This window comes from Sciurus vulgaris (assembly GCF_902686455.1).
Source record: "Sciurus vulgaris genome assembly, chromosome: 10".
NCBI classification, from domain to species: domain Eukaryota; kingdom Metazoa; phylum Chordata; class Mammalia; order Rodentia; family Sciuridae; genus Sciurus; species Sciurus vulgaris.
The window spans coordinates 8,453,014-8,474,600 of record NC_136470.1 but is presented as its reverse complement, the minus strand read 5'-3'; the positions used below and the strand labels follow the sequence as shown (position 1 = coordinate 8,474,600).

The 21,587-nt window shown below is 49.3% G+C and overlaps 1 protein-coding gene across 3 annotated transcripts in view; it reads left to right on the top strand.

The window, feature by feature from the left end:
• The window catches only part of DOP1B (DOP1 leucine zipper like protein B), a 109,813-nt gene that overhangs the window by 44,143 nt on the left and 44,083 nt on the right, over positions 1-21,587 (top strand). For all 3 annotated transcript variants that reach the window (XR_013766542.1, XM_079156003.1, XM_079156002.1), the window contains exons 12-20: positions 2,559-2,661; positions 3,570-3,761; positions 6,381-7,056; positions 8,023-8,294; positions 12,132-12,284; positions 12,944-13,044; positions 13,664-13,854; positions 19,195-20,815; positions 21,290-21,401. Coding sequence is in view for 2 of the 3 variants with exons in the window: in XM_079156003.1 (XP_079012129.1) it covers positions 2,559-2,661; positions 3,570-3,761; positions 6,381-7,056; positions 8,023-8,294; positions 12,132-12,284; positions 12,944-13,044; positions 13,664-13,854; positions 19,195-20,815; positions 21,290-21,401 (3,421 nt within the window). In the remaining variant the exon portion in view is untranslated. The remainder of the gene's footprint in view (positions 1-2,558; positions 2,662-3,569; positions 3,762-6,380; positions 7,057-8,022; positions 8,295-12,131; positions 12,285-12,943; positions 13,045-13,663; positions 13,855-19,194; positions 20,816-21,289; positions 21,402-21,587) is intronic.

Below are 21,587 nucleotides of genomic sequence, written 5' to 3'. Positions count from 1 at the left end.
CTCTGGGACTGGATGGAGTGCTTTTGATCTCTTCAGTCTTCTTAAATTCTTCTTGAAATTAGCAAGTATCAGGTCAGATAAAAACATGAATGTTTTAAGCTACTGTAATCAGCTTTGCTGTTAACTTTTAATTTGCGGGTGAATTGCATGACCTCAGAATTATGCGCGGGACAAGCAGGGACAGCATGCTCCCCAGGGAGCTTTCCCAGGTCATTGCCTTTCCAAGAGGAGGAATGCAGTCTTTTCAACCCTATTTTGTCCCTCGGGGTCTGCTGTGAAACTTCCTTTTTTTTTTTTTTGGCCAATCTCTGCTATAATGCTTGGACTTCTCCCTATTGTTCACATGCCCAGCTGTAACAGAAGCTTCCCATATAAACAGTTTGCCGTGTGTGTCTGGTGGCTAGAAAGCCTTGCTTTAATGCTTTGGAGCCTCCCCAAGAGGAACAGGCATGTCATCCTCCTGCTTGTGACATTATAAGAAAGCTGGAGCCCAGAGACGTGAAGTTCCCCCTTTGGCATTGCATGGCAGATCAGGAGCAGCTGCGACTAGAACCCCACAGTGCTGCCTTGGGACTCTGACTTCCCGCTGCTGCAGCGAGCTCTTCTGCCTCCCCAGCACCAGGCCCAGATAGTCTTACCTCGTCCTGAATAATTCATCCCTGGACCCACAGGCAACAGCAAGGCCAGGTGATAACGGAGCTTAAAGCCTACTTTGGTCACGGTGGGCTATTTATTTTTAACTCCATTCCAAAGAATGGAACCCAAGGCCTTATTACTTATGCCAGGCAAGTACTCTACCACTGAGCCCCATCCCCAATCTGGTTATTTTTTCTTTACTTTTTAAAACTTGTTTGTGGTACTGGGGATCAAACCCAGGACATTACATGCTAGGCAGGTGTTCTACCACACTCCCAGCCCCTCGGCTATTTATTTGTTGTGTTATGTTTTGTTTTGTTTGTGGTACTGGGGATTAAACCCAGGCCTCCTGCATTGCCGGGGAAGCCCTACCCCTGAGCCACACCCCCAGCCTCTTGGCTGTTTTTTTTTTTTTTTTTTTTTTTTTAAAGAAGAAACCGTTGCTCCCCAGATGGAACTAAATGCCACCTGCCCAGCATGTCTTCCTTTCATCCCAGGTTAATCCCTGTCCTGCACTGGGTGTCTGTCTTTCCCACGATGCTGGTATGTACTGTTCCAGCGGGTGTGTCTGGGAGTGGCGTAGTCTGTGTCACGGGCTAAATGGTATTGAGTGAAGCCAGGTTGCACGCACCTTCCTGTAAGGTGCTCTTGGAGGTTAGCACCCTACAGCTGCATCGTAACGTGTTCATCCAGTTCGTGCATCCAAGGTGCACCAGCACCAGGTGCTGGTGGCCCATTCCACTCTTGATCCCATGAGTAGTGCCATGGTGAGCATCTTTGCCCTGTCTGCGTGCAGGAGCACACTGTCTTTCCATTAGACACCTAGAAGTAGAATCGCTAAGGTGCAGTGTAGGCCTCCAGCTCCCCGCGGGAATTCTTCTAAGGTGAGCACCAAGATGACTAAGCATTGATTTACAAGAAAGCAAACTAACTCAGGTTGAGTGGTACTGTAATAGCTAGATGAATACCAGGTAACAATGTTTTGAGAAACAATGTATACAGTCATCCCTCCTCCCTTGGCATCCTCGGGGAATTGCTCCCAGGGTCCCCTGCAGACAACCCAAATCTGGGTGCTGGAGTCTCAGATGTGAAATACAGTAGTTGCTCCTGACCTGCCCCCATCCTCCTGTATATGCTAGGTCATCTCTAGGTAACTCACGGTGCTCAGTACAGGGCCAGTGCTCTGTGAATTGTTGTTATTGTGAGTGGTTGTATTGTTTAGGGAGTAATGAACAGGAAGAAAGTTTGTATGTGTGCAGTACAGATGCATGGTTGGTTGGTTGGTTTGTTTTCCATCTGTGGTTGGTTGGATCCATATCTATGGAACTCAGGGTTCACCAGGTCATTGCTACTTTTTAATGTGGCCATTTACCCAGTTGCCTGCTGACTTACGAAGTGTTGAGTTTGGTATCAACTAAGCAGCTGACCGGGCTGGTTCCCACCCAGGGCACCGTGTCAGCAACACTTGCAGAGCTTCGGGTTTGGGAGTTGCACTTCTCTGTGACACAGGAGAATTCTAAGCAATTCATGCTGACAAGTTCCTGGCTGTCCCCTGGGAAGGAGGTGTCTCAAGGTCCTCCTACGGCAAGGTGAACAGCTGTTTGGCCTGAGTTGTTCTTTGGGGTCAGCACGTGCTGACAGCTGAGTCTGCTGGGTGTGGAATCCCACATTTTCACGGGGCCACGCACGTCCACACCGAGGAGTTCAAATCAGAGGGAACCCACTTGGGAGACAGATTCAGGGCCCTTACTGACACTTCTGTGTTAGCTGGTCACCACAGCTTAGGTGTTACAACTATAAAGTCTCTCATTAGGTTTGAAATGGAATGCATTACTGGAAATCATAAGATGCTTGAAATAAGATGCTTGAAATTACTAGAAGACGAAAGATGAATTTGGTTTTCTTTCTTTTGACTAACGTAGGCCAGTGAAGCAGAGTTACACTATTGGAAAAACCGTCGGCCCTGCCCCCACGGTCTCGGAGCTCTGTACCCTCCTCGTGTTCCTTCTGGACGTTATTCCCTTGGTAGGTGCTCACTGCGGAGAGTGTTGTCTTGCTCTTATTAGTGTTGGTATCCTGCTTTATAACCGTAACTGTACTGAAAAGCAACTTTACCTAAAAAAAAAAAACCCACCTGCGAGCGCACGCGATCTGTGTTTATTTTGCTGTGACACGTGTGTCTGGAGTAATCTCTCTCTCTCTCTCTCGCTCTGTTTTTTCCTTTCTTCCTTTTTTGGGGGATACTGCAGATCAAACCCAGGACTGCATGCTAAGCACATGCTGTACTACTGAGCTGCCTCCTTTTATATGTTTAATATCTCATCTGAAAGGTGTTGTAACTTTTGGGCCCGTTGCAAGGGGCCAAACTGAAGTTACATAAACCAGATAATGGGATGAACTGATACTGCAGTTATTTAGTTGTGAAAGCAAGTGTCCTTCCTACTTAAAATTGTGCAGTTGAGCCAGGCTCCGTGGCAGATGCCTGTAATGCCACAACTTGTGATCCTCTTGCCTCAGCCTCCCAAGTTCTAGGGCAACCTCAGCACCTTATTGAGACCCTATCTCAAATAAAAAATAAAAAGATCTGGGGATGTTGCCCAGTGGTTAAGCACCTCTGGGTTCAATCCAGTACCCCACCCCCCAAATTGTGCAGTGGCGAGTCTTCTTGAAGAACACTAACTTCCTTAATATAGAAATCTACATGGCAGTTTTATTATTTTTTTCCTTACGTCTTGTAAAAAGCCACTTGAAAGGAGAGTAAGACACTCTTGATTTGTCTAGAGCAAAAGGAAGCATTATTTTATCTTCTGATTTGAGAATTAACATGAAATTTATGCTCTTGAACCCAGAATTATCCAAAATGCCATTTTGAGGTGCATTTTTTGGGGGGCGGGAAATGGGAAACGTGTGTCAACTGTACTTCTGTTCCGCAGGAGCTGTACTCAGAGGTACAGACCCAGTACCTCCCGCAGGTGCTCGGCTGCCTGGTGCAGCCTCTTGCTGAGGAGGTGGAGGCCCTAAGCTTACCTGAGCTCACGCACACCTTGAAGACCTGTTTCAAGGTTCTCAGCAAAGTCCAGATGCCGCCCTCCTACCTAGACACGGAGCCCTCAAGTGGAAGCTCGGTAGGTGCCTGGGAGTGGCAGGCTCTCGTACCCTGGGGGGAGGTTTGTCAGGGCACGGTTACAGAAGAGAAGATGTCTGAGTCACACGTCACATGTGCTTGTAAAACACTCGAACACTTTGAAAGGTTTTGGTGTCACTGACCCCTTCATCTCACCCACTCCCTGCCACGTAGCTATGATTAATGGCGAGACATAGCTAATAACGATGCAGCTACGGTCGGTGCCTGCACATCTCTGGGCCGATCTGTGGATGTATATGTGTGTATGCTTGTGATCTGGGTTACTTAAAAGGTAAGGGAGCATATGTACTATACTGATTTGTAGAGCTGCTGTAACAAAGTTCCAGAGACTTGGTGGCTTGAGTAACAGAAATTACTTTTCTCAGTTCTGGAGGCCAGAGTTGGACAGCAGAGTGTCCGCAGGGTTGGTTTTTCCCAAGTACGCCTCTTCCAGCTTCTGCTATCTTGCTGGAAAACCTGGGTGTCCTCGGTTCATTGAAACGTGAGTCTTTGTGTTCACAGGACACTCTCCCTGAACGCATCTGTCTCTGTGTCCAGATTGCCCCTTTTTATGAGGACAGAAGTCCTGTTGGGGTAGGACCCTCCCTAATGACCCCATCCTCACTTGATCACCTTCAAAACCCTACTTCCAAATAAGGTCACATTCCAGGGCCCTGTAGGCCAGGACTGCAACGTCTTGTTGAGGTCAGAATCCAATCCATAACATATACTGTTTTGTGACTTTCTTTGGTTTTCATTCCAGACAATATTTGGGGGACATTCTTGCACATGAATATTAAAAAAAAAGTCTTCCTACTGATGGGTCCTTTGGGTTCTTTCCTGTCTTTCTGTGTTAAAAGCAGTTTCACGCAGCCTTCTCGTACGGCTGTGCGCAGGTGCCAGTGTCTCTGAAGGACAAATTTTTGACAGCAGGTTGTGATTGAAAGGCATGCGAGCTTCATTTAATCTGTGAGAGATGTTGTGTTGCCAAATGTCTTCCAGAAAGACGAACAGTGATAGTCCCACAAATGTTTGATACCCCTGTTCTTTGAATTATTTTTATTTTCTTCTTTGAAGATTGAAACCTTTGGGGGTTTTGAAACCAGTTCAGTGCAGTGGCAGATGGGGTGCAAAGAGACTGAAAAGTGAGGCTGAGAGCGGGTCACAGGTATGGATTAGGGTTTGGTGACCACTGAGTGACTGACAGACATTCAGTCTCAGACTGTAGACTAATTACAGATTGTTGCCCCGATTTAGAATTTAGTGTTCTTTTTTCCTTGGCTGTTCTAGCTGTTAGAAAAAAATTCCTAAAAATTATTTAAGATATAAAACGTACGTGTGTCAGTCGCTTGACAAAACCACTGAGAAAACCAGCCTGGAGGAGGGAAGACTTACTTGGGTTCACAACTCTCGGTCTTCAGTCCACGGTCATTTAGCTCCATTATTTCTGGCCCTGTGGTGAGACAGAACGTCCTACTGGGAGCACAGGGCAGAAAGCTGCTTACCTCATGGAAACCAGGAAGCAGAGGGGAGAGACAGACAGGCAGACTGGGGACAGCATAGACCCCTGGACAGCATGCCACCATGACCTCCTTCCTCCCACCAGGCCCTACCTCCTGAAGACTCCACCACCAGCTGGGGACCAAACCTTCAGTATTCAACACCTGAGCCCCTGGGGGACATTCCCGATCCAAACTGTAACATGAATCATTCATAGTTTACAGATATGAACAACAACTCACTTCCACAACCGCCTACCCCGTCCCATTCTTCCCTGAGAGCACAGTGAGGTAAATGCTAAGGAATTTCACATTTAATATAATGCCTAAGTAACAGTATAGATAAGAAGGCTGATTCATTGATGTTTGAAGTATCGCCACTTTGGAAAAGCTGTGTGTGTGTGTGTGTGTGTGTGTCCATGTATGCATAGAGAGGTCGAGTATCCCTTATCCAAAATGCTTGGGACCAGATATGTTTCAGATTTTAGATTTTGGAATATTTGTGTATACATAATGAGATATCATGGGGATGGGACCTGAGTCAAAAAACAGAATTCATTTACATTATACGTACACCTTATACAGTATTTTTGGTGCACCTACCTTTTGACTGACCCATCATGTGAGACCAAGTTGGAAGTTTTGTATTTGCAGCATTGTGTCAGCGCTCAAGCTTTGGATTTTGGAGCATCTCAGACTAGGAATGGTCGACTGTGTGTCTGTCAAAGAGATGCTCTGTGCCCACTTCACTTCTCCTTGTATTTCTTCATGCCTTTATTTTATCCTCAGTTCAGTTTCCTATTCGTATTTTTAAATTTGTCAGAGATAATTTTTAAACAACTCTTTTGAACGCTGAGGAGTCGTCTAAATAAATAAGACAAAGCAGACTCCAAAGCCCGCCTGCCTGCAGAGCATGCTGGTGCCTCAGCCTCTCCTGGGGCCGACCTGCCTTCCCTGCCTCTTAACTTATTACATGCTTTTACAGGGGACTGTCGTGGTGCAGAGTTGGGGTTTGGAAAGACAGGCTTGAAACGCGTTCAGGTTGTCTGATTCACCTGACTCTTGAGTCCTGGGTCTTAAGGATGCACAGTATGGTACAGCGGTTTTTTCATCTTTTGCAGAGTCCAGTAAAAGGCGAAATCACAGTGGAAACAAAGGCCGTGGTTCCGGTGGATGAAGATGCTTCCTTTCCCCCACTGAGATCTGAGGACAGTGGGATTGGGCTCAGCGCCTCGTCTCCAGAGCTCTCTGAGCACCTGAGGGTCCCTCGAGTTTCTCCGGGAAGAGACGACATCTGGAAGAAGGGCGGGAGCATGCAGAGGACGTTTCTTAGCATCCAGGATCTGATCGCCAACTTTGCCAGCAGGAACATTTTTACAGTACCGCCGACCCCATCTGGAGAAGAGGGCGAGTCTGAAGAGCCCACAGGGCAGCGCGGCAAGGGTGGGCCCCTGAGCGCGGCGGGTGATGACTTGGGCAGGAAGAACTCTCGGGAGGCCAGGCCCCTCACCGTGCCCCAGTTTAAGCAGATGCTTTCAGACTTGTTCACTGTACGTGGGTCTCCATTCAAGAACAGAAGTTCAGAGTCACCATCATCCTCGCCCAGTAGCCCTGGCAGAAAAACAGGAGGAGAGTGGGATGTTGACCAGGTGGTTGTCCACCTGGGCGGCTCCAAGGAGGACTGCAGGGAGGCCTTCGCCGCCGCCTGCCACCTGCTGCTGGACTGCGCCACCTTCCCGGTCTACCTGTCGGAGGAGGAGACGGAGCAGCTCTGCGAAACGCTCTTCCAGCTCCCAGGTGAGGGAGCGGCCGCGGCCAGGGAGCCACCCTTGGGAATGCTGTTACTGAGGTGGCTGACGTGGACGTAAGTCCAGCTCAGTGTGTCAGCCAGGAAGGGAGTGCAGGAGAGCATCCCAGATCCAAAGCTTTCTGAGCACTGACATGTGATTTTGGAGCATTCTGGATCAGTGATTCTCAGTCAGTTACGTCTATGCAAATATTCCAGAAATCCTAAGAATATAAAAGAAGCACTTTTGGTCCCAGACCTTTTGGATGAATGATACTCAGCCCGTATTGGCCACGTCTGTTTCCCTCCTTGTTTTGTAATCTATTTGTACAATTTTATGTTTGGTGGTAGGGACTGAAGTTGTATCGTTTTTGGATTTGTGTGTCATTACATGGCAGGTGGGTAAGGGCTGGGTCTATATTTTGAAAACCTGTGTGTCCAGCATAGCCCACAGAAGAGCTAGCATTCTGACAGCGCTCAGTGACACAAGCAGACCGTTTTGTGATACCTGTCATTAGAGGTTTACGAATGGCCTGCTAGGGCCACTGTAACGAAGGGCTGCAACGACAGAAACCTACCGTCTAATAGTCCCCAAGAGACCAGAGGTCCAAAATCAAGGTGTCACTGGGCCATGCTCCCTGAGACTCTGGGCCAAACCTGACCTGCATCTTCCCAGCCTTCCTGGGCTGGTGACCTCGCCTCCCCAGCCTCTATGCTCACCTGGCGATCTCCTTGTGGATCTCGCCTCATGTGGCCTCTTCCCCTGTAAAGGACACCAGTCGTGTTGGTGACCTTGATGACCTCATCCTAACTCGGTTACAAATGTAAAGACCCATTTCCGAGTAAGCGCCACACCCAGGATAGCACACGGCTGTCCAGGTGATGCTCAGGTTACTGCCTCGACCTAGGGTGCTGTGGCTTAGCTGCCCTTCTCACCTGGTTCTGCTTGCTTCTGTCCCCTCTGGCTGGCCTTTCAGGAGCCAGCGACTCCAGCTTCCCATCGTGGCTGAAATCCCTCATGACCATCTGCTGCTGTGTGAGTGATTGCTACCTCCAGAATGTGGCCATCTCCACCCTGCTGGAAGTGATAAACCATTCCCAGTCCCTGGCACTGGTCATTGAAGACAAGATGAAGCGCTACAAAAGCTCCGGGCACAACCCGTTCTTTGGCAAGCTGCAGATGGTGACGTTGCCTCCCATCGCCCCAGGGATATTGAAAGTCATTGCAGAGAAGACGGACTTTTATCAGGTACTTCTCACTGGGAAGAGGGCCATGAGGGGTGAGTGAGCCGTCTTTCTGAATCATTTATTTAAGGTCCTCCCTAAGAATGGAATGACCGTCCTGGGTAAGGAGCACGCAGCTCCACCCGGGGTGTGCCGAGACCCGAGGCTGCCTTATCTGTCTCTCTGTCCCAGGCTCCTGGCACGATTTCTGGCTCTGTAGTTGGGCAAGCTGCAGTGAAAACAGCTTGGCCTGCGATGCCTGGGAGGAGCCTCTGCCGACCAGTTGGGGTTGGGCAGGGGCAGGGGGCTGGGACCCTCCTCTGCCCTCACCTGGCTTGGCCCTCTGCTAAGCAGAGAAGGGGGAGGACAACGTGCTGGTGGCCCACCTCTCCCTGGGAGATGCAGAAGCCTTTCCTGGGAAGCCAGGGAAAGAGAGCACTCCTTTGTCCTGGTCACAGCCACCAGGAATGGACAGTCAAGTTTCCATAGGCTGAGCTGGGTAGGAAGTGGGGAAGGAGTAGGTCATGGCCCAAGTGCCATAGGCTCTTGCTGCTTCTACCAAAATTTAGATTTTCTTGAATAACTATTTCTCCATTTCTCGAATGCCCTTAGGATTAATTCCTAAGACTCCAAATAGTCTAGTGTTGTTCCTTCTGATTCTCCCGGTTCCCGGTTGTGTCTGAAGGGAGAGGAGCCTGGGCTCTGCGCTGCTCTTCTGGCTCAGCTTCCGTTCTGGGCTCCGTCTGTAGTGTCAGGCCTTGGGGGGCCAGTGTTCCCTTGTTCTTTGACGTGGACACCACACCCTCCTTTCCCCTTCACCTGAATCGCAGTGTCCTTCTTGATTCTGTTGAACTTGGAACCAGGACCAGCACTACTGTAAGCAGCTGTGACTGGGCAAGTTTGTCCTTGCTCCTGCCTGCCTAGATCAGAAAGTTCCATATACTTACCCTGCAGGCACAGGGAAGAAAGAGTTTCATCTATGAGTCTGTGGAATGATATTTATAGAATAAAAGTGGCAGCATTTTTCATTTTGGTTTAGGGAGATGAGCCATGCTTTTCCAAGTTCTTTCTGAACTGCTGATTTTCATTTTGATTCAGATGATGTGCACATCTGAATGATGTGTACACTTACCTGGCACTGAGTTTTACTTCTCTGTGTGATTGGCTTTCTGGATCTGCAGATTCTGCCCCTGGAGATTGAAAGTATTTGGGGAAAGAAGAATCTGTCCATCTTTCTTTCTGGTCATTATTCTCCAGACAATACAGTGTAACAACCGTTTACAGGGTGTTTACATTGTCTTAGGTGTTGCAGGTAGTCAGAGATGATTTCAGGTGTATGGGAGGACGTGCAGAGGTTCTAGAGTTCTGTTTTCTTTTGTTTGGTGCTAGGGGTGGAACCCAGGGCCTTGTGCCTGCTGAATGCTTGCTCTACCACTGAGCTACACCCCAGCTTTCAGGCCATTTTATTTAAGGAACTGGAGCATCTGAGGATTTTGGTATCCCCCTGTGGAATACCAAAATCCTGGAACCAGTTCCCATAGATAGCGAGGAACAACTGTATTCCATACTTCTCAAGAACCAGGGCAGCTGGGGCTAAGGCCTGCACTTGTTGCACATGCTTTAACTAGAAATGGTGGATCACCTGCTCAGGTAGGCAGGCTGTGCCCCAGCTCTCAGACTGCAGGTGGGGCTGTGTCCAGATCTTTTCTTCTTTTCCTTACTGCTGTAGAACAGCTCACCTTGCAGTGCTCCTGCTGCCCACACTGCAAATGAGAATAAGGTCAGGTAGCCCAAGAGCGCCTGGCCTTCCTCATTGGGTGGTGATAGCAGGTTTCAGACGGGATAAAGTGAGGCCAAAACATAAGAAGGAGCTCGTGTGGGTTTTGTAATCGGCTTCTCTCTCAAAAACCTCAGCTCTCAAAAACCCTCCCTCCAGGGGTGGAGTTCTTTCCTCGCATGCTCAGAGCCTGGTTCCATCCTCCCAGACTGTCTCCCAGGTCTGGGAGGTGGAGCCTCTCCCCACTCCCTCCGCTGATCCCAGCACCTCTGCCTGCCAGGGCCTCGACCCCTCCCCTGTGCCTGCTGCCGTCCATGGAGGTGCCAGCCCCTGCAGCCACACAGCACTAGGGCATGACCCAAGCACCTGCAGGAGTGGCGGCTTTGTTAAAGTGTCCTCAAGTGACTGGGTGACTGCCACCCAGTCACCCACACCCGAGGGTGTATGGGGAGGAAGAGGCAGCTCCTTACCTGGGACAGCAGTGGGGACAGGGTCTGTTTCTGTGCTCTGGCCCCACTGACTTGGGCTACTCAGCTCACCACCACCATCCAGGGCTCCTGTGGTGAGCAAAGGCCACACCGTTCCTAGTCCCTTTGCAAGTGCCTGCCCCACTCCCACTGGCTCATCTCGTTGGACGGAATCAGGATCCTGGGTCTGTGCCACCTCTTCTCTATATGCCAAATCTGTAATGCCCAGGGCTGGTGTTAACATTGTTTTCTGCACTTTTCTATTTCAAGATCATATTTTCCCTTTGTCAGGCATGGTGGTGTAACCCTATAATCCAGCTGCTTAGGCAGCTGAGGCAGGAGGATCACAAGTTCAAGAGGAACCTCAGCAATTTAGCAAGACCCTGTCTCAAAATTAAAAAAAAAAAAAAAAGGGCCGGGGACATAGCTCAGTGGTAGAGCAACCCTGAGTTCAATTCTCCAGTACTAGAAAAGAAAAAAATTCCCCTCAAACTTTTCAGGAACTAGTATAGTGAGATTTCTATTGTATGTATGATTTGCGTTAGATCAATACACAAAATTTTCATTTCCTTGCAGCTTATTTTTATACATGTATTTGTTTGCCAGCCATCAAGTATTTGTTTTCAACTTTGTTCAAAAATAAATATTTCTAAATCTTCCAGAAGCAATATTTTATACATGCACTTGCCATAAGGGCTAGAAGGAGGGGTGAGATTCCTTTGCTTAATCAGAAAGTCTTCCAAGGTTCATTGTAACTTGATCATTGGAAATTACTTTCCCTCGGAGAAAAAATAAGAAAATGATGGTTAAGGGCTCATTTGTTCAGGGAAGACAGTTTTGTCAAATAGAAATACTTGAACCAAAAAAAGTCAGGTGATCTAAAGTGTGCCTAGAATAGTACAGTCTGCGAAATCGGAACTTTCCATGACCTGGAAGAATGCCCTCCTGTGAGTAGGGACCAGGCCCTGCAGGGGACTGCAGCTGCTGGAGACCCCCTGCTTTTAAAAGCTAAGATCAGTGCTGGAGAGGCGCACAGCTGGATTTGGGGTGCAGTTTGGGTGCTGACACTGAGGCAGGCTGCTGTGCTCACAAGGGGTGCACATGTGTGTCAGCTCCAGCAAGCTGCCACTCTTTCCCAGTGCTGCCTGGGGCTGGTTGGAGCCCACCCCGAGATGGTGACGTGCTCTGTGTCCAGCTGCAGACCGGGCCATCCTGGTCATCTCTTCAAAGCCACTGGGCTCCCTAGAGGGTGTGTCTTTGGCTTGCCAAGTGCTGGCACAGGCTGCGTCTTGGTATGTGCTTACTGAAAAGCTCCAACTCTTCAGATCTCGCCTCTGGTTGAGTCCCTTCCTGAAAGTGGCATCGATGTCCAGACAAGAGCGACAGTGCTTTTAGCCAGTCAGAAACCTCCAGATTTAACCATAATTCTGCCTGTTGCCTGGATGCCTCCTGGTGGGTATTGGCTTTGCTCTGTGTGGGCAGCGTGCATCTGGGTGTTAAGGATTTCAGAACACTTAGCCAACGTAGGTAAGAGCCAGCTTGCGGGGCTGGGAATGGGCTGACGGAAAGGCACAGGGTTGCCTGTGTTCACACAGCCTGTCGCCTTTTCCTCGTCCAGAGGGTGGCTCGCGTGCTTTGGAATCAGCTCAACAAAGAGACGCGGGAGCATCACATCACCTGTGTGGAGCTCTTCTACCGGCTGCACTGCCTGGCCCCCACGGCCAACATCTGCGAGGACATCATCTGCCACGCCCTCCTGGACCCCGACAAGGTGAGCTTCTGCCCAGCCTGCCACCGCTGCTGGGCCACCCCGCTCTACGTGCCCGAGTCAGATTCACAGACACCCAGGCGAAGTCTTTCCAGGGCTCAGTGGACTCCTGGTTCCCGAGCAGAGCCGCCCCAGAGCTCCAGGCCTGGAGGATCTCTGGGAGCTCGGGCCCCCTTTAGAGTCCTAACAGTGAGGTTTGTGTCCTCATCTTGAAGGCCACCGGGAGGTCCACTCCAGCTGCCAGCAGGGCTTGCAGGGCTTCTGGGGCTGTTGGCCAAAACGGGCAGGTGCAGGAATGTGTCGTCCTTTCAGAACTCACTAAGGGTTGGTGTGCCTCCTCAGTCCTTAAGGCCCCGGGCCTGGCATTTCCCCAGGGCGTGAGGAGGCTGCTGTCCGGCAGTCTGCGTGGTCCTTAGACCACAGTTCTCGGGAATTACCCAGACACCGGCTCAGGCGGAGTCTAGAACGTGCGCTTCAGCACACAGCAGGAAGAGTGGGAGGGTGCAGGTTTCCCCCTTCCCACTGGCCAAGTCCTGCATGCAAACAGAGTCCCTTGGCGGTGACGAGGTGCCCATTTGTCACTGAAATGGGATTCGCTGTGGCTGAAGACAGCATTCGTTTATGCATCCAAGCTCCTCACTCTCGTTTATTTTCTCATCAAGGGAACAAGGTTGGAAGCCCTGTTTAGGTTTTCTGTGATCTGGCACCTGACAAGAGAGATCCAAGGCAGCCGAGTGACATCTCACAATCGCTCCTTTGATAGGTGAGGCGGTGATTTGCCTCGGGGACTCAGAGGCTCTGGTCAGTGTGCGGGGCTGGGGAGGTGGGGGGAAGCTGAGAGCGGAACCCCTGCATGTGAGCTGTGCCCCTGCACACGGTGCCCATGGCCTCTGAGGGAAGTCAGCCTGGAAACGTGAGCACATGTCAGGAATTCTCTTGATTCAGTGTGGATGAGGAAGCTCCGCACACCTGAGTCACCTGGGGGGCTTTTCCAACTGGCCCCCATGAGAGGACTTTCTAGGAGCTGCAAAGGCCCAGACCTCTCCTGGGATGCTCTACCCTGGAGCCCTCGGCCACCGTAAGGTGTGAGTGTTAGCGCAGCACACTCTGCTCCACTTTGCTTTTTTCAGGCACCCCACTGTCTGAAGTGCAGGCCTGGCACCCGGCATGGCTGAGGCTTCGGTGTTAGAAGCTCTCCCCGTCATTCCAAGGGGAAACCAAGGTCGCACCCCTTACCCTCCTCTGCCTGGGTCCGAGTCCAGCTTGCTGAAACTTCCTGGGGCAGGTGACCCTGTTGTTGACAGCAGGTGCCCAGTGTGCACACCAGGACTGGCAGGCAGGGCAGCAGGGTGTGGACTTGGTGGTGTTGCCCCTGCCTGCAGGTCCTTGTTCGTTGTGCTGGACAGCCTAGCCTGCACGGACGGAGCCATCAGCGCGGCAGCCCAAGGCTGGCTGGTGCGTGCGCTCTCCCTGGGGGACGTGGCTCGCATCCTGGAACCAGTGCTTCTGCTGCTGCTGCAGCCCAAAACCCAGAGGACCTCCATCCACTGCCTCAAGCAGGAGAACTCAGCCGGTGAGCGGGCTGTGCAGGGGCCCGGGCACGGGGAGGGCTCGGCTGCCTGTTGTCACAGTCTAGGGACTTAGACCCGCTTGGCGGCTTTGCTGGATTCAGACAGTGTGAAAATACCTTGTAAACTTAAGGGGACTTGAACAGTCTAAGAACCATGAGAACTAGAACTTAGAACTACTGGTTAGTGTGTGTTCTAGTTGGCTTTTTCATTGCTGTGACCAAAAGACCTGACAAGAACAGTTCTGGAGGAGGAAAAGTCTATTCAGTGCTCACGGTTTCAAGGTCTCAGTTCATAGGTTGCCAGCTCCGTTGTCCTGGGCCTGAGGTGAGGCAGAACATCATGGCAGAAGGGTGTGGAGGGAGAAAGCAGCTCAGGACGTGGTGAGCCCCCCTCACCACAGACAAAATAAACACCCCACAGGCTCACCGCCCCATGATCCACCTGCTGCGGCCACTCCTCTGCCTGCGGTTACCTCCCAGGTAATCCCGAGCAGGGGGCAATGCCCTGACTAGGTAAAGGTTCTCAGAGTCCAGTCACTTCACTTCCTAAGTCTCTTGCATTGTTTACACATGAGCTTCTGGGGGACACCACACATCTAAACTAAAGTAACAATGGGAATACTGTTTTCACTGAGAAACCAGATTATTTTGTTATCAAAAAAGGAAAATTGGGATCCAGATGTTAGTGGCACATGCCAATAATCTCAGATACATGAGGCTGAGTTGGGAGGATCCTTGTTGCCAGCCTGGGCAACTTAGAGCCTGTCTCAAAAATTTAGTAAAAGGGTTGGGGATATATTTCAGTGGTAGAGGGCTTGCCTAGCATGTGTAAGGCCCTGGTTTCAATCCCCAGTACTAGAGGGAAAATGCAGATTATACAGTATGTTGCTATTAATTGTGGTCACTATGCTGTGCAAAAGTTCACCATAACTTACTCCCCTGCAAAATTAACTCCATACCCTTTGACTAACATCTCTATTTCCTCATTTCCCCTTCAGCCTCTATGGGAATAGATTGTAAATGCTCTCGTCACACACACAGAAAAAAATAAGATGTGCGGTGAGATATGTTAATTAGTTTAGTTTAGTAATTCCATATACATGTATGAAAACAATACATTATATCACATAAATATATGTACTTGTTATTTGTCAATGAAAAAAATTAGTGACTCACATTTCAATAATAATAGGGATTCTTGATTCTTTCACTAGAGAAAATAATTCACATGTATCTAAGGTAAGAAAGGAGAGTGTGTCTCCAGAGCTGCATCTGCACTGCTTGGCCAACTCACAACTATGTCTCTGGGTGCCAGGTGAGGCATGCATGCACTGGGTAGCACTTTGGCCAGATCCACCACTGGCTTCTGGGGGTGGGATAGTTAGGTGGCCAGGTATGAGTGGCTGAAAATGTCTAAGTGTGATCTGGTAGGTTGTACTTTATCCATGAAAGTATCTTACTGTGAACCTTCAACTCCAGGTAAATGGGTTTTTCCTGACTGTTCTCTAAGGTGCTTGCAACTATTAAATTCTGTTGATCAGGTATCAGAAAGGCAGACATAATGCACCTTGTTGTTCACAGAACTTACAGAGGCATTGTAGAGTCTTTTTTCTTTCTTTGTTTTCTAGTAGTGAGGATTGAACCCAGGGCCTCATGCATGCTGGACAAGCACTGTTACCACTGAGCTACATCCCCAGCCCTTTTCTACTTTTGCTATTTATTTTGAGACAGTTTCAATGAGTTGCCAAGACTGGCTTCAAAATTGCAATCCTCCTGCCTCAGCCTCTGGAGTCTCTGGGATCACAGGCATGTGCCACTGTGCCTGACTTAGAAACTTTTTTTTTTTCCCAGAAACATTTTTAAGACAAACTTAAAAGAATATACGTAGGACTAAGGAAAGAAAAGGAAACTTCTATAAACCTAGCCACTCCCTTAAACTTCAGTGATTGGTGCTTCACAGTTTGTGGACTAACATTACCTGCTCATTAGTTGCAGTTTAGACTTTGCAGTTTTCCAAAGATGGCTTGGAGCCCTGAGTCATTTGTGTAACTCACTGGTTGTGAGGTCCGCTGGTCCAGAAGTACTTGTCAGGGAGGAGCAACCCCTCCCCTCGGTGAGTGATTTAGGGGAGATGGCCTCCTCTCCTTGCAGGGTCTTTACCTGAACTGTAAGCTCTGGTTTCCTTTGGAAAGGAAAGCTGCCTGCCTTCTCAAAGAGGAGACATTTATAATTATTCCACATTCTAAGAAAGGGAAACTGAAAGTACAAACTAAGCACCTTCTTAAAAGTTGGGCTACAGTTCACAACCACTGCATTGTTCAGTGTTTGTCTTTTTAAGAGACAAGTCCTGGCCGCACACTGGTGTGGCTTTCGAAGCCCCCGGCGCTGCCTCGCTGCTGCCGCGCTCTGTTTTCTGCCGACCAACTGCAGGAGCCTGAGTGATCTGCCTCCTGCCCAGCGAGTCGCCTGTGCTCCGTCTTCTCTTTCCCTGCGAGAAACCAAAGGCGCAGGGAGCCCCAGCCAAATGGAGCGAGGAGGAAGGAGAGGATGGAGTTGAGGACGAGGACGAAGATGCGGAGGACAGAAATGAAGAAGAGGATGACGATGATGAAGTCATAGTCGAGGAAGTGAATACGGAACTTGAAGCTTATTCCGTCTCAGATAGTGATTTGACGGAAGTAAGACATTCCTAGAGCAGCTTTTCCCAAAGGCTTCTGTGAGCGCTGCAGAACTAAGGTCTCTTCGTTCAACGGAACACATTGGGCGAGTGACCGAGCAAACGTGTTTCAGAAGACAGCGATGACAAGGTGGCTGGAGATGAAGTGTCTGGTTTCACAGCCTTTTACATTTAACTGAAAGGGTACCCAGCGTGCTGAGCAAAGTGGAGAGTTGGTTCTAAGCTTCTGTGAAAAGAGCGTGGTCGGACAGCCAGACAGGCTCTGAAATGACACCACCCCGTCTCCTCAGATCCCCGAGCCATGCACGCACCAGCAGCTGCAGAAAGAACTGGCGGGGTCGCTCAAAACGAATCAGCCGTGTGCGAAGTGCTCCTTCTCCTGATGAGCAAGACACTTGTGGAAGCAGGAAAAGCCAATTCCAAAAGGAGATGGAGTGACCAGGAGGACGAAGCAGAGTTTGCAAATGCAGAGGGAGAGTTTTCCATGGGAAGGCCGTCCCAGTGCAGGACAGCAGCCTGCCTGCGAGGCAGGTGGTCTTTGATGATAAACTAATGAAACCCTTTTGGACCATGATGTTAATTCTAGACAGCAGGATGAGCAAAATCTGGATAAACTGAAAGAACACCCGTCTGTCTAGCCAGCCCGTTGTTCATGAACTGTGATGGGCTTATTTGTGTAAAAGTACCAGAAAACCCAGTGGAGATTTACTGAAAAACTCATCACTTTATCAGATTTAAGTCTTATACAAAAGTAGGGTTCTTTTCCACATGTCTATGACATATTTACAAAATATCTCTTTCTTGGTCAAGGGGACTGGGCGTGTGGCTCAGTGGGTAACCACTTGCCTGGCATGTGTGCGGTCCTGGGTTTGATCCTCAGCACTGCATGTAAGTAAGTAAATTAAGTGATTTAAAAAAAAAAAAAAAAAAAAAAAAAAAAAAAAAAAAAAACAGACTTCTACCAAGAAGGAAAACATGGAGTAGTAATTTGAAGAATTCAATAATAAAACTCCTATATTTTTATTTTTTAAAAAAAGAAACCATAAGTGCACTCCCCACCCCAATCTCACGTACATAATCCTGTAGAAGTTTATTTTTAGAACATTACTGTGTCCTTCCAGTGGCTCAGGGGTTTCTGTATCATTCTTACACTCCTTTCTTAGTCTTGCTTGTGTTCATGGCATAGATTTGTTGAAAGCTGCTTATTGAAAATGTTTGGCACCAGGCTGGTTGTGGTGGCGCACAACTGTAATCCAAGTGACTTGGGAGGCTGAGGCAGGAGGATTGCAAGTTCCAGGCCAGCCTCAGCAACTTAGTGAGATCTTGTCTCAAAAAAAATAAAAAGGACTGGGGATGTGGCTCAGTGATAAAGCATTCCTGGGTTCAGTCCTCAGTGCAAAAAAAAAAAATCCAGTTTGTTGCTAGACATCATGGTGTGCACGTTTAATTCCAGCTACTTGGGAGACTGATCCAATTTCAAAACTTGCAATCTAACCTGGGCAATTTAGCAAGACTGTCTCAAAATAAAACTGAAAAAAATATTAATAAAAAGGACTGAGGATGTAGCTTAGTGGTAGAGCACTTGCCTAGCATGGGTGAATCCGTGGGTTCAATCCCCAGAATTCATAGAGAATTGAATATTTAGAAGTACTGTGTATTTTGATTATAGGAATTGCCAGTGTGCTTATTTTTTTAAATTAGAAAACTAAAGAAGTAAAAGCACAAATGGAAGTCCCTGGCAGTACCAGTTGACAGAGCTGGTGGTGCTAAAGGTGTGGCAGATACTCTCTCTGTCTCTCACGCTGTGAGAGATGCTATCCCCAAAGGCCCTTGGCAGACTGTTCTGCATCTTGATTTTCCCTTTGTGTGTCCTGCACATTTCTCACATCAGGACATATAAATGAATTTGGGTGGCTGGGTATAGCTCAGTGTTGAGTGCTTGCCTAGCATGTGCACGGCCCTGGGTTCACTCTCTATCCCTGAAAACTTCTTAATTAAAAAATGGAATGTGGTTTTTGGTTTTTCTTTTAGTACTGGAGAGTGAACCCAGGGGCACTTAACACTGAGCCCCACATCCCCAGCGCTTTTTATTTTTTGGAACAGGGTCTCACTAAGTTGCCAAGGGCCTCGCTCAGTTGCTGAGGCTGGCCTCCGAGATACTGGGATTATAGGTGTGCACCCCTGCGCCTGCCTAGGAGCAGTCATCTCTTGCCTGCATGTGCTCAGTTTGTTCACTGCACCCTTCTCTGGATCTTCAGTTTGCATTCCAGTGTATCTTCAGTGGCATTTCATTGAACACCCTTACCCTCATAGCTTTGAAGCCTGCTGACATTTCTATAGGATACATTTCTGGAAAGAGACTTCCTGGGACAAATCATAGGTATTTTTTTCAAATTGCCATCCCCCAAAAGTTGTGATAACTTAAATTTTTTATGGTGATATTAACAAAATTGTCCAGTCCCTTGAACTTAGAAACAAAGCAAAATCTGTCTGCTTTCTTTCACCTGCGGTTTGTCTGTAATGTAATCTAGACGTTGGTGGTATATTTGATGTGGGGACTTGATTAATATTGGTCTTTCTGACTTTAAGACAAAAACTGCCCTAGGGCAAATTTATCATCACTAACCCTTGTGTTCTAAAGTCATGTGTCATTTTGAAATTTCCAGAAGATTTGCATCGCTGGTTTAACAGAAAGAAACCCTCTTTCAAAGAGTCATGCGGGGCGCCTGAGCTTCAGGAAGCCTCTGAAGAACTCCTGCCTTTGAGCCAGTTCACCACAGTTGATCGAGAAGCCATCTGGGCCGAAGTGGAGAAGGAGCCGGAGCAGTGCCCGCCGAGAAGCGAGCTGAGCGAAGACCTGCCGTACTACGTGGACCTCCCTGACAGGACAGGCCCTGGCGCCCCGGACAGCAGCGAGCACACGGAGTCTGCAGACACGAGCTCCGGCCACACGGACAGCGAGAACACGTCCACCTTCTCGTCCCCCTCCCACGACCCACAGGAGCTGAGCCACGAGGAGAGCTGCTGTGCACCCATCTCCGTGGGGGGCAGGGTATACCCCAAGCGCTCGGCCTTGCTGGCAGCCTTCCAGCCAGAGAGCTTCAAGTCCAATGCCAAACTGAGCCTGGTGCGGGCAGACTCGGACAAGACCCAGGCCTCAGAGTCCTTCTCCAGCGATGAGGAGGCAGACCTGGAGCTGCAGGCCCTGACCACATCTCGGCTGCTGAAGCAGCAGAGGGAGCGGCAGGAGACGCTCGAGGCCTTGTTTAAGCACATCCTGCTCTACCTGCAGCCCTACGACTCCCGGAGGGTCCTGTACGCCTTCTCCGTGTTGGAGGCCGTGCTCAAAACCAACCCGAAGGAGTTTATCGAGGCCGTGTCCAAGACCAGCATGGACACCAGCTCCACGGCGCACCTCAACCTCATCTCCAACCTCCTCACTCGCCACCAGGAGGCCCTCATTGGCCAGAGTTTCTATGGAAAGCTCCAGACCCAGGCCCCCAACGTGTGCCCCCACTCTCTCCTGATCGAGCTCCTCACCTACCTCTGCCTGAGCTTCCTGCGGTCCTACTACCCCTGCTACCTGAAGGTCTCCCACCGAGACATCCTCGGCAACCGCGATGTGCAGGTCAAAAGCGTTGAGGTTCTGATAAGAATAATGACGCAGCTGGTCTCGGTGGCCAAGTCCTCGGACGGGAAGAATGTGGACTTCATCCATAGCCTCCTGCAGAGGTGCAAGGTCCAGGAGTTTGTCCTGCTCTCCCTGTCAGCGTCCATGTACACCAGCCAGAAGCGTTACGGGCTGGCCACTGACCGGGGCAGGGCCCTGCTGGAGGACAGCCTCTTCGAGGAGAGTCTCATCAACCTGGGGCAGGACCAGATCTGGAGTGAACACCCTCTGCAGATCGAGCTACTCAAGCTGCTGCAGGCGCTCATCGTCCTGGAGCACCGCCTGGGCCAGGGCCTGGAGGAGGCCGAAGGCCAGCCCAACCTGTCCCGGGAGTGGCAGAGGGCTCTGAACTTCCAGCAGGCCATCGGCGCCATGCAGTACGTGCAGCCACACCCCCTCACCTCCCAGGGCCTGCTGGTCTCAGCAGTGGTGAGAGGCCTGCAGCCTGCCTACGGCTACGGCATGCACCCCGCCTGGGTGAGCCTGGTCACACATTCCTTGCCTTACTTTGGAAAGTCCCTGGGATGGACCGTGACACCCTTCATTGTCCAGATTTGCAAAAACTTAGATGAGCTGGTCAAGCAATATGAAAGCGAATCCGCGAAGCTCTCCGTCAGGTATGTTTGACTCCAAGGCATCTTACTGCTCTGATGATGGTTCCGTAATGGACAGTTTGCCAAGAATGCCAGTTGAGCATAAGTCAACCTAATCCAAATCCTGTTGAGTGTTGTTAAGAGGGGTAGCAAGGAACTGAGTATGCAGATCCTTTATCTTTAATTCCCTGCAGCCACCCAGGCTAGCTCAGTGTTGCTGGGCAAGTCAGTTACTCTCTGTCATTTTTGCAAAACAGATTAAAATATGAATTGTCTTCATAGAAACCCTAAGACACTTTAAACCATTTTTCCAATAGCTGAATATAAAATAGCACCAAAGATGCATATCATTCTTAATGATGGTATTTCACTGAGAGAGTCCAGGTTCACCTAACGTAGTAACATCTCTCTGGCTGTCGTGTTTATATATAGGATTAAAACCTTTATGGCCTCATTCTTAAAAGTTTTCAAAACCGGTTTCTTGTTTCTTCACCAAAGCGCAACCTCCAAGAAGGAAAACATTTCTCCAGATTATCCACTGACTCTTTTGGAAGGCCTGACAACCATTAGTCATTTTTGTCTTTTGGAACAACCCAACCAAAGCAAAAAGGTACGTTTTTTCCCCTAAATTCAAGGCAGTTTTCACATGTTGTTTTGTCTTCATTATGGTTATGACTGTTTCATTTTAGTTAAATGTATGTGAGTATACATGTGTAAGTCATGCAGATGTGTGTGCAGATTATGTGTGTGATGCAGATATGTATGCAAATGCTTGCACGTGGTGCCAGTGTGAGCA